The following is a 13,578-nucleotide window of genomic DNA, read 5'->3' on the forward strand; positions in this document are numbered from 1 at the left end:
AAAAGTGTTCGGTTACATAGATAGTGCACAAGTCTGTCAGCACTAAAGGAAATTAGGGCCTCTGTCACAAGCACTGTCCAGCAGACAATAGGCCTGACAGCTGAGGGGCTTCTTTGTTTTGAAGCAAGGGTTACTGCTAACTATTTTAACCATAACCAACAAATCTATTAACTGTTATTTGATTGTTTGACTAATCACACCATTATGCCTACTTTAGTTTTCTCTCATTTTGACCTGTCACAGCACCATCATTCAAAGTGATTTCTTATTTTTATGGTGCAACAAAACCATAGAAGACCTATTGCTTACATCATCATCTTTATTATATTACAATCTGCTGGAATTACCAAATGTATCGTAAACATTATAGCAATGTTTTTAAGGATGTCGCCTTTTTTCCGTAAACATTATTGACGTCAAAACGACTTTGTTGAATAATCATTGCAGCCCTGTCTGACTCATGTTACATGTTTTCTGCTTTTAGCACAGGAAAGAGGGATTGTGATGTGCTCTCTGTTTTTACTCAGGCTCCAGAGAAAAACAAGGGCGCAGATAAACAGAATGGCTCGCCAGGGAAAAAGGATAGCAAACCAGGGAAGCCACACAGCCAGGTAGGTGAACCAAAGTATGTGTAATAGAGAGCCATAGTACAGATTATGATGATAGTCTAGTGTCTGCTTTATCTAAAATTATCCTTAAAAGCTACATTTAAGTGCTGTTTAATGACTTAATGATGATTACATGTTAAATGAGTTTCATCAACCAACCTGTGACCATGTAACTCATCTAGCTGATCCAGTTCATTGGTTCCCAGCCCTGGTCCTGGAGTATCCCCCACCCTGCACATGTTAATGTTCTCCCTGCTCCCTGATCCAACTAATTAGCTCATTAACAAGCCCTTCCATTGTTGAATTGGAAGTGTCAGAGCAAGGAAGATACAAAAAATGTGCCGGACAGGAGATAGACCAGGACCAGGGTTGGGAACCTGTGATCTAGTCAAAAGTTCTAGAGCCCACCTCCAAGGCTCAGTTCCTCAAAATTGGACAAATACAGTTGTATTTTTTTATTACAAGTGCACTTGTTTCCTAGCAGAGATGAGGACTCGAGTCACTCGTTGACTTGACTAACGACTCGACTCAGACACACTTTACAGACTCAAACTCAGACTCAAGACTTAAGTCTTGTGAAATTTCAAACAGAGGGGGGAAAAAACAAAGCTAATTGAATAGGACCACCAATCATAATGAAGGGAAAAACTTAAAATCTTTTCCAATCTTACATGTGATTTTGCCTTTCAGTTTTACTGTGGTCATGTGCAGTGTTAGGGGTTGTCGGAATTACATTATGGGCATGGGTAATTAATGTACATATTACTTTCTTTTTCTTGTTTCTTTAATAAGTGAATTATCTGCAATAAACACTAAGGACTTCAATGACATTTCCGTCCAACTCATCCTTTTGTAAAAGGGAAAGTGCCACAGAAAAGTTAAACTCGCTCTGGCCCTAGAGCTAGTTACGGGAAAAGCGCCTCTGAGTTGTTATGACCATGGCCTGGAGGCAGAAATCTGGAGAGGTAAACAGCAGTAATTACTATAATACTGTTCTCCTCGCAGCTTGCAGCAGCATCAGGTTCAATGCGGCTATAAGTTTTTCATTACAGATACAACTTCAGTCTGAAAGACAGAACAAAGCTCTACATGTAAATGTGGTGCTTAAAGGAAAGAAGCAAAATTATCAATAGGTAAATTAGCTTTAGTGGTCATCTGATATTGCTTCAGTTTTAGTAAGCAACAGAGTACATTTTTTTTAAAGCTTACTAAAACATAAGCTGGATTAGCTATTATTGACTAGTGAACACAGTGAACATAGTTACAAACTACAGGCTAACCACACATTTCAATGTTTTGCCCCTTTATTTTAAGCACCATAGTTGCTGAGTGTAGCGCTTCAGTTCTGTCCTTCAGACTGAATGTTTTCCCATAGTGAAAGGCTTGTTTTTTAAATCTGTGTCAAACCTGACAGGTGCAGCCAAAACCAAGACTGAAAGTCTCTACTAAAGACTTGCGACTAGAGACTCCACTCAGACTCACATGAAGTGAGTTATGAACATCTGTGCTGTGTGTTAGTCAAAATGCACCAAAAGCTGTGGCTAAATGAGACTAGTAATGGTCCCCTTTGACAAACAATAACAGTATTCAGCTCTCAAACTGATTAGCGAACATCAAGCAGACCTTTCCAGGACATTGAGGTCCCAAATCCTCAGAGCTGTTATTCATGTCTATTTGTGATAGTGAGTTTAAAATAGCTAAGTATACTTTTAATAATCAGGTGTACTAGACAGAAACTGTCTTGACATTTAGGCACAAAGAGTCTTCTTTCAGTGCATGGAAAAGGCTGGAGCTATCCTGCACTGTTTTCCCAGGCGAGGAAATCGCAAAGCGTTCTAAAGAGCTGCTGGTGGCTCGGATCCCAAAACATCCAATTTAAAGGGTCGTTTGCGGTCCGCTCTTAAAAACAAACTTGTCTGCAAGCCCCAGAGGTCTGGCAGAGTGACTGACTGTCTGGATCTGAAATACATTTGCTAGACTTCATCTTCCCTGTAGACGTTTAGGTGTGTGGATGAACTGCTGCTTGATGATGTTACATGGAATGGGTGACGTTGCTAGTTTTTAGCAGGTACACACAGTAGGATGGGGTTGATGATGTTCACGATGATAATAAAGACTTTGAAATTCCCTCGGAAATGTAGAAAGGTGTCTAAATGTCAATCAGGTTTTGTATGTTAAACAAGCCAAAGCTGTTAACCTCGTCACCAATTACCTGAAACTACAAGTTAATGTCATTACAAAGGAAGAAACTGGCAAATGATATGCAAAACGAGTGATAAGTTCCTCTCATAGATAAACAGATCTGACCTGTGGAAATCACCCCCTCAGGACAGATTTGACCTTTGCTTAGGTGCATTCAGACCACCTTCAATACTTTAAATGTGTATGTGTGTGTATACACACACACACACACACACACACACACACACACACACACACACACATACAGCCATACATACACACCAATCAGCCCCTCCTTCTTAACTAATCTGACTTCCCATTACTCCTGGTGTCAGTTCACTTGACCTAACAAAAAAAGGCCAAGTTAGCACCTTATTAGCTTTGGAGATGTTTGTCGTGAGGATTGCTAATTACTGGATGCAGCCTGGGGCAGTCTGTGTGCAGTGTGTATGTGCATATGTGTGTGTGTTTGAGTGTGTTCGTATGTGTGCTTATTTGTTGAATGTTTGGCTGACTGTTTGGACTGGCCCGAATAATTTTAGTACTTGAGTATTCATTTATGTTTGTATTAGTTTCTTAATTTAGTATTGGGAAGGATTTTATTACCTTTTAGACCCAACACAATTCTATAACACTCTAGTGCAGGAGTATTGCAACTGAAAATTGCAAAGGCCTGGTTACATCAGATCTCCTTATCTGACATAACATTAAAGCATACCTGTGTCTCTGTATCTTTAAGGCAGCCATTGTAAAATTTGAGATGTAGAAATGGTTAAAAAGATTTATTACAAATGGAAAACAGGGATATTTTCATTTAAAAAAACAAACACATATACTTAATTATGGTTAATTGATTGATGTTGTTTTTAATGGTAGTATTAAGAACAGGTATTTAAGTGCTTATTTGGAAACACTGACTGTTCAATGCCTGTAAATGCTAAAGCCAGCCACACTAACCGTAATGTAATTCTGTATATTTAGCAAGATAGGTTTTTAAATGACTACGAAGATTAGAAACTTCATCTATATCTGATCTGCCACACACACACCCACACACTTAGACACCCCCCTATTTCCGGTGGCCACTCCTCTGCCATTAGTCCTCATTAGGGTTTGGTGTTTGATGTTGCTGCAGGCCCTGAGGAGAGCGGAAACGCAGTGCTCTGTGATTACAGAGCAACAGACGACCTTTTCCTTAACACTCAGCACCTTCTGCTTCATGACCTATCGGACCACTGAGCAGGATCACTATTTAGACCACTGCAAAAGAGTTAGACAAGGTTCCACAAATAATTGCAAATGTACTGTGAAGCTTAGGGTCCTGCAGGTGCCATATTTAAGCATAACATGTAATCTCACCAGTTTGGACATGTAGTGCAGGGCTACAGCCGGTGGAACACGTTTGAAAGATCTAAAACAGCAATCTTAGTTTACAGGGCCCTCTCTAAGTGGAATCTCTTTAAGGCGGTGGCAGTGACTGAGTTTGGATGGTTTTGGTGAGGGTGATGCGGAGCAGATGACGAATGACGTCTCTGTTTCTGAACAGGTGGGAGGCTCATAAAATGCATATCATCTGCTGTCTGGTGGTTGCAACACTCTGGGCTAATTGAAAGCCACATTCTGAAGTTTGTGCAACTGGCAAGCCTTTTTTAAAACTTTGAAACAACATCATTGTCTTCACTAAAAGATACTGTCTTAGGCTTGTCTTAAAAACTCACAGCTAGTCCTGGGCACTTACTGCTTAAACTATTTAAACTGCTTCATTTTAAATAGCAAAGTTCCTTGATTAACAACTTGCACTGCATTCATGACTCTTTTTGTTTAGTTAAAATGAGCTAAAGTAACAGTTTTTGGCAGTCTAAAATAGTGCCTCAGTGTGTGACTGAACAAATGGATTAAGTCAAGTAGTTCCTGTTGGTGTCTTGGTTAACAACTAACCGAGGTTACTTAACAACTACCAGTTTAGCAACAAAACGTAGCATTCAATTACTGCAAACATATAAGATTGACTTTACCTAGATGACCTGTTTTTCCACTTTTGTATTTGGTCACTGCACTTCAAAGTCCACCTAACCTTGTTAGTTAATGTGCCTTGCGCATGCTTTACCATTTAAAACACAAAATTCTTGTTTTTTCTTAATCTTTGATCAAACGGTAATGATTGTTGTCATTGTTATATTATTAACCAGTAACCTTGTTTTTTTTCAACAAACATTCAACAAACACTCAGCTAGCTTTGATACTAGGCTTCTGAGATTGTGTGCAATGTGTGTTTCCTGACGAAAAACATTCAGTGCTTGAAAGGCTGCTGCGCAGCTTTATCTGTGTAGCAAACATGACCACAATGTAAAAAATAGTGCTGCCTTGCGCTGCTGTAGAATGTTCTGAAGCCAGTCAGTGGACTGTTTTAGGAGAAGAACTAGACGTGAAAAGAAAAGGTATAGATTACAAGACACACATGCTTTTCTTGGTGCATCCTAAAGCTGTGGATGGTGCGTTTTCTAGGGATGTGCATGCCGATTTGATATTTTAATATTCATGAGAGTTCATTAACGGATATCCAGTTAACTGTAGGGAAGAGAAAACAGTGCCAAATAAATGGATTGAGAGATAGATAGATAAATAACCTTAGCTGAAAATAATCTAAAGGCCATAGACTCACTTTTAGTTTATGAACTGGTGTTGCACAAAATATGGCCAAGCGCAGAGAAATACTGTTGAAAACATCACTAATTCTTCAAAATAGTAATGTTTTTGTATTTGATGTGTAACGCAGGCTGCCTCTTTGGGTAAGTTAATGACTTACCCAACTCACTGTGTTTTCTTCTCAGTGGACAAAGTGCCAAGATGTTATTTAACATCAGTTAGAGTAGCTAGCCTAGTTAGTTTTACAGTTAGCACTATCTCTCACTCGTGTTTCATAGTAGCAAAGTATAACATACTTGGTCGCAAATGTGAGCAAAATTGTGGTGTTTTACTGAATTGTTGGCCTACATCGATGTGCCAAAAGTCATGGGACCGCAGTATGTAAATTGATTATGAAGTGATGTTACTTCAGCGGACGGCTTGGGAACACTCACACCTGTATAAGCTGTGAGGTGTTATTTTGTGAGTGAGGTTGAACACTGGCTCGCGTGCTCATGGCAAGATGACGTGAATTATCGAAGTTTGAACGAGGCATGATAGTGGATGCCAGACGGATGGAACATTCCATTTTCTAAGTTGTGTGGGCGTTTAACATTCCTCGATCCACAGTGTTATGTGTGTGCCGGGAATATATCATAGAAGGCATTACCACCCACAGTGGACAGCGCAGTGAGTGATGGTACCAATTATTTTGGGCTGATAGTAGGGTTCATGTGTGGTGCAGACCCCATGGACCAGTACACCCCAAAGGCACTGTGCAGGCTGGTGGTGGTTCCGTACTGGTGTGAGGTGTGTTCTCATGGCATTGGTTGGGTCCACTGGTTCACCTAAACATGTCATTGACTGGTGACCGCAATGTTTCACTGCTTGGTGACCATTTGCCGTCCTTCGTGGACTTCATGTACCCCCACAATGATGGAATATTTCTGCAGGATAATACACCATGCCATCTGGCCCAAGTTGTCCAGAACTGGTTCTTCGAGCATTCTTGAGAGTTCTGACAAATGGTGTGGCCTGCACTTTGCCCAACATGAGCCCAATCAAGCATTTATGGGATGTGGTGGAGAGGTCCATTCACACCTGAGATCCTGCACCTATAAATACCACGGAGCTGTGGGTGGCTATCTAGACGGTATGGCTCAACATCCCTCCTGAATTGATGCCATGTCGAGTTCTTTCACTTTGCCAGCCTAGAGGGGGTCCTGCACAATACTAGTTCCTGTCCCATGATCTTTGGCATATCAGTGTATATATCTTCCCTTGATGAGATGTAATATATACCCAAATCCCTAGCCTTCTCAGACATTTAAATCGCTCACCTGGATAGCCATTGCAGTTGACACAATCTATCTGTAATTCCCAATACTGTCGACAGTCAGATCAAACATATTAGATACCCACCCCAATTCTATGTTTTACTCAGAAACATGCACAGCGTGGAAGAAAAATGCCTTGTATTGTCCAATTAATGATGACTTTAACATTTTCTCAAGATATACACAGGCAAAGAATCATAAATCAGCTTGAGCATGATGGTAATGATTTGGGTCAATGATTCAGGTTTTGGAAATAAACAGTCACTTAGGCTTGAAAGTTGTCCTCTCAGTTATTACTTCCAAAAGAAAGCCTACATGAATTGGCATTCAGCGGTGTCAAAGAGGACATACTGACGTGTCTTGGCTGTGTGTGTGCGTTGAGGATGGACGATTACATCAAATGCTGGCGTGCTAGTGATTAAGTGTTGTCCCGTGGCATCTGTAATCAGCGTCTGGCGCAGATTAAAAAGCTGGCTGCACACTCTGCCTATCAGCTGTCTCTGCTCCACAGCTGTCCTCTCCCAAGAAAAAAAAAAGCTTTATAATGACTACACCACACCGGGCCTCCATGGCCAATAGCCAGCACTGTGAGAGCATATGTGTGTGCATTTGTCCTTTAATTTGATACCTTTTGATCTGCGACACACGCATCAGTCTTTAAAGAGGAAAAAGAGGATTATTCCTTTCTCAGAAGAGGGAAAGACAATGATAATGATTTGTTTCTCCCTCCCTCCATCCTCAGCCAACAGTCTGTTAAAAGGTTTGCTTCCCTGCATGTTTAAGATGTCTCTGTGCAAAAGATGGATAATGTTTTGGTTTAGTAAAACAAGTTAAAGCATTAGGACTTGAGTTGCCTCACGGTAATCGATTCTCATGCTCTTTCTTTTTCAATCCCCTGATCTTGTTAGAAAAACAAGGCTCTGTCCATCACCCTGCAATCAGTGGATTCCAGGCTATATAGCATGTATGGACAGGCTATTGCTTGTGTAATACACAGCGTGTGTGTGTGTGTGCACGCATGCTTGTGTGTGTCAGCCTTGCCACATGTGTAACAATACACAAATGTACAGATTTGATATGATTTTTTTTATGTCAAGATGTTATTTGATTTTTGTTATTTTAAAAATGTATTGACCCTTCAGAGCCTTAATTTAGGCATGAGCCAGTTGACAATAGTATCATCAGTCACCAATAGTTTGCACCTGTTGTGATAGTCAATCTAGTTGGACGATTTAACTGTCAAAAAACACAAAGCCCACAGCTTTGAGATGCATAAAAGTAATTATAGTTGTCTCGCAGCCTGTTTTCATGTAATGCTTGTCTGTGTACTGAATCAGCCATAATGTGTTGTCTGACTTTAGAACATTCTATAGCAGTGCAAAGTAGATCTTTTTCCTTACTCATGGTCATGCTTGTTAAACTGGTAAAGCCATGAACAGGGATCATGCATGAGGGTTTAAAAGATTTTTGTGTACCCCGCCATATTTACATTAGTTACTAAAAACTAAAAGGACAACACAAAGCCACAGAAACAACAGCCTTTAAGCCACTTCACATGGTTAAGCGTAAGTCGTTTTATTATAGAAAATTTATAGCAAGAACTTGAAAGCTATACCAAGAACTACTAAACCATAGCAAGAACAAAGTTAGCTTACAAGTTTCTTAACAGAAAGCATGTATATTTTCTCCAGTTTAAGCAGGCATGGCAGGTAATGTTATCACATAAACTGCTGTGCTGAAACCGGTTACTATAGAAAGGTGTGGATATCCATTATGAAGATCCTCAGTCAGAACACAAGGAGCAGCCTGCAGTCTCCGTTTATAGTTTTTTTTTTTCTGAGCACTCTGAAAACGCACTCAGACGGTGTGCTGGTGACATAGGAAAGCAGGGTTTTTTTGTTTGTTTGTTTTATAAACTAATTAATTATTTATTTTTATTTTTTAAATAGCCCGTCTGCCCTTGCCCCTCACAACCCACAGTAATACTGTCAGTCGGCAATGGCTAGGGGGGCACGATCGGATGATATTTTGCACACAGTTTCACAAGGTCACAATCCCTAGAATTTAAAAGCTTTTTAGAATAAAAGCACTGTTGGAGCACGGATGTGTACATATTTTAAGTCCTCTCGCCACCCACTTTACTCTGATAGGGTGCACCCAGACGCCTAGGTTTCCTCATTGACAGTGGTTTCCACAAAGGTTGGTGAATGAGAGATGCTTGAAAGGGGGAGGGATAATTTGGACATATAGTTTTAAATTCCGATACACTGTTTCAAATTTGCTTTTTCAATACACATTGAAATTCTTATACCCTTAATGCAGGTTATATGTCAGCTTGTTTGTATAAGCTGGGCAATATAGCATTGTATTATTAAAAATATTTAGCCCAATTATAGTCTTAGAACCTGTAAATAACAAAAATAAAATACTCACTGTTGTCATAGTTTTCCCTAGCCTTTTTTAAATGTTGGACTATTTTTACTATTTTTTGTCTGTTCCAACCTGAGGAAAATTATAAAAAATTATAGTGTCATATATCATGAAGATGCCTTCAAGTATTGTGATCTTATATTTTTCCCATATTGCCCACCATTTGACAGATAGACTTGAACACGTTGATCCCATCAGATGCTCTGAATTACTTCTTTCTTGGTAGTAGTAGTAAGTGCAGTAGACTGATATGTAATATTGATGGTCTCTGTTTCTGTCCAGTTATATTTCTGTTGATTATGTGAGTCTTGACCTCTTTCACACACTGGGGCGTTGGGAAACAAGGATGTCGACGTTGAAAAACAACCTCTTTATTCCTCCTCTTGGCAAAGAGTCCCTTCCTCTCTGCGCCACTGAACGGTTTGGGCTTGTCCTCTCCTGCTTGGAAGCAATAAAAGGATAATTTGTACCCCGCCATATTTATCAGAAGGTGCTGTCATGTCATTAGTGGAGAATTCGGTGCCCCTTTTTTTGCTTTAATCCAACTCCAGTTCCCTTGCTGGGTCTGACTGGGCCATTAGTTAATACAACTGAATAGGACACAGTGCTTTTAGGCTTCAGCGACTGATTCTTGGCACCGCCACACACAGAATCTCTACTAGGAGGTTTTCTCAACATAAATCAGGAATCAAGTTGTTGAGAACAGGACTGGTAATTGGTGTCACATTGGCGTTTTTCCTTTGCCAGCATTTTTAATCACTATTTTGTGCATGATAACTTTGTGACTGTTAGTTATCACTGGTAAATTCATTCTGAGCTGCTGAATTAGCAATTAAACCTAAAATTGGAGTTAAGATTTGAATTGACATAGTTATAGGGTTATTTCAAGTGATGAAGTGGCTCATTAGCTTAAAAAACTCCTTTTTTAAGTGTTTATTCAACGGAGCAAGAAAGCAACCCAAAGACAGTTCCCAAAATGAGGTCGATCTGGACATGGACCATCATTGCATTGTTTACTTTTCATCAGAACTGCAGTGAGACTGAACTATTGTTATTTTTATTTGCAGGTTCCAGCAAAAGAGAAAGACAAAGCCGGAGCAGGGCCTTCTGGAAAATCTCCCAGCAAACCCAGTATAAGTGAGGTCAAGAACAGACTAGCAACAGCAGCTAAAGAGGTGTGCAAATACACCCATTCATACTCCACTTCCACTGACTCTGTTCTGGCAGCATTCACCTGTAATTAAGACAAGTTAACAATGACTGTTTCCCCCGAAGCTGTTTATTTCCCCTGAAAAAGTGCTACTCAAAGATAACTGGTGTTTTTTCTGATAGTAGCTTTAGATGCTACTAGATCCTTTAAAATTTAGAATGCTTTTACTGTGTTACTGTTTTGACTTGATTTTTCAACTCCTTGTTCTTATGGAACTCCACCTCTTAGCAAAATGTCCAGATAGTGTAACATAGTTGTCCACAATTTATGGACAGCTGTTAAAATAGTCAAGAGCAGAGTTGTAAAGCCCTTTTTGCCATTCTACTTTAGTAGATTTATCCAGATAAAGAATAGAAACTAAAGCCTTGCCAATTGATGTTGCAGCTTGTTTATAACTGCTACAGGGAGACACTGTTTGAAATCTGGCCAATAGGAAGTGAGACATAGTTCTAGTATTAGTATTCCTAAATATGAGTTATTGGTAAAACATTTACTCATCAGACATTTTTAACTATCTGCATAATTGCTGCTACGTGTCACAAGGACATGCAGGCAGTTGCAGCTATTTTCATGTGGTTTGGTAATTAAGCATTTTGTCAGCCAATTGCATTACACATCTGATCCAATTGCATTACTCATCTCACTTTTACTTAGTTGTGCTCGCACAATAGGGTGTTGCAAAATGGTTTAGAGGCAGTGCAAAGTACTGTTCATGCCAGAGGAGAGTAAAATGCTTGTTTGCAAGGTGACAAACAGTATAATAGAAAAAGTAATTATGTAAGTAGGGCTGGCCAAACAGCATTTTACAGGCTTTGAATACCGTTGATATGTCTGAACGAGTACTCAAGTACTCACTCTCAAAATAACCCTTAAAAACAGTTATATTTGTAGTAGTTTTTAAACTGTCCACCTGAAGGAAAAGCATAATACAATATATTTAACAAATATTTTGCTGAAACCTAATGATCTTTTTGGTGTTATAGTTGCAGAGCAGCTCCTGCGCTGTACTTATGGTCTGTGGAGGCTGTTCTTCTATGATACACCAATAAAAACTTGTAATTTGTTATTGTAAACTTGTGATTTGTTATTGCGATTTTGTCAAAATAAACAGATCTGCTGTTTCTGCTGTCAAGTTTTAAACCGGCTATAAAATTAAAGAAGAAAAGGGAGAAAAAATTATGGCTTTGATGCATTGCAGTACTTGGATCGGGATAAATGTGCTTACATTTGGGAGGATTCATTAAACTTGTTGTGTCTCCACGGTGTTCCCACCTCTTAAACTCTTGTTGAGGTGAGGTGAAGTAGATGCCTGACATGAATTTACGATGAATTCTAAACTAAACTAGGAAAATAAATAAATAAATAAATAAATAAATAAATAAATGAATGAACATCTAATGCCTTTTCTGATTTTAAAAGACAAAGCTTCAGAATGCTAAATCGAGAAATAAGTCCCAACCTAGCAAAGTAGTACTGAAGCATTCAGATTATTCAGGCTGGCCCTACATGTAAGAGATATATAGTTTGTATATAATATGTTTAATTTTCAAGAGCGTAAAGGTCAGTCGCTGTAGGGAGGCTATAACAGCGAAGTAAAATAGAACTCGTTCTTGAAATACGACTGAACACGTCAAAACATTTAGCATAAGCTTTATTATATATCATTCTTCTCATCTTTTAAGGTTTTCTCTCACTGTAGAGACCTTTCTTCATCTCAGTATATTCCACAGTATTTCTAACACATCTTGCCATGCACTGGGGTCTGATTTGGATTTGCTGGAAAAAGATTAGCTCTCCAGAAGTGTTAGCTAATGTCAATAGAGCTTCTCATTAGCCTGAGCCAGGCTCGTGCTCATGCTGTTCAGATTGCATCATTTTATCAGGCCTGCTTCGGGATTAGCCAGCGTGGGTCAGCCAGCTCACTTCCTCAATCAACCCACCACACACTGATCAGCGCTGACCTCCACTGACCACTTACCACATGCAGTATTCACATGGAGCTGGGCATTGACGCCCCTGGCCAAATGGTCTCTATAGAGGATGAAAGTGATGGTGACGATGACAGCTGCGCACAGAGATCCTTGTAATCATGGTAATCATCCTCACCATCACCTTGATCCTCTAGAGTCCGGCTGATTTGTTAGGCATTACAGAATCCTGACTCTGAAATACTGCACTGATTTTATCTACCAGCAGTACGCTACTCTGGAGAATATCAGAACTTGAACTGATTATTAGAAAATGTGCTCATTCAACCCTTACCTATTATTCTGTGCACATTTTCTGTACATCATAACAGCAATAAACAATGAAGATGTTTGGATTAGGAATACAGCATTAGATTGAGTTGATGTAAGCGAATGTAGATATGGATGTTTTAAATCGTTTGCGTCAGCAGTCATAGATAAGGGAAACTGAATTAGACCTTAGATACAGCAAGAATATGAACTCAGTACAAGCAGTCCAACACCCTGCAGTTGACCCTATTCATCAGCAGAGTGATGACTTGGCTGAAATTCAGCAAGATCTCAAAGCTCAGCGGAGGTACAGAGGTGTTGAAAATTAAACATTTAGTTTTGTTGTTTTTTTTTCTGAACAGGGTAAGCCGTTTCCAAAGACGGAACAGAAGTTTGAGAACTACGCCAAAAGCTGTTTTAAGATATCAGATAAACAAGTGAGTATCATTGTCCTCATACGTTCTTCTGATTGTCCTGTTCCTAAGCACATAGTGAAGTAAAACATATGTATGCCTCTTACAGCTTCGGCATTAATCGTTCATCAGTGTCGTAAAGATGTCTGTATTTAAGAAATGACCGAACTTCTACACTAAAGATGAGTAGGCTCTCAAACACAAAAGTGCAACAAGTGCATTAGCATCTTGACTTTTTACAGTCAGTGGGGCCACGCGCTAAAGAGCGTCTGACAGGGCCCGTTCCTCCCTCCGTCTGTCCTTTTTGTCTTTTCATTTCTCTAGAGCAGCTCACTGCCTGTGAAGCAGTGGATGAAATATGCTCAAGGCTGCCCCTCTCACAGCACAGAGAGAAGGGAGGAGGGAACTGCCAAGGCTAACATCTCTACTTATGATTTAGTGGCCCCTCTCTCTCTTTCTCTTTTTCTCTCTTCCTCACTGTCTCTCTCTCTCTGTTCTCTGTAAAGTGTTTCTTGCGCTCCCTAATGAAGGCATTGG

At 39.7% G+C, this 13,578-nt stretch overlaps 1 protein-coding gene across 1 annotated transcript in view; it reads left to right on the plus strand.

Moving 5' to 3' along the window:
• The window catches only part of npm1b (nucleophosmin 1b), a 29,086-nt gene that overhangs the window by 11,884 nt on the left and 3,624 nt on the right, over positions 1-13,578 (plus strand). The window contains exons 8-10 of the mRNA XM_036568614.1: positions 528-611; positions 10,249-10,356; positions 12,991-13,065. Of these exons, the coding sequence (XP_036424507.1) occupies positions 528-611; positions 10,249-10,356; positions 12,991-13,065 (267 nt within the window). The remainder of the gene's footprint in view (positions 1-527; positions 612-10,248; positions 10,357-12,990; positions 13,066-13,578) is intronic.

The sequence above is a fragment of the Colossoma macropomum genome, unplaced genomic scaffold, assembly GCF_904425465.1.
Source record: "Colossoma macropomum unplaced genomic scaffold, Colossoma_macropomum, whole genome shotgun sequence".
Classification (NCBI taxonomy): Eukaryota; Metazoa; Chordata; class Actinopteri; order Characiformes; family Serrasalmidae; genus Colossoma; species Colossoma macropomum.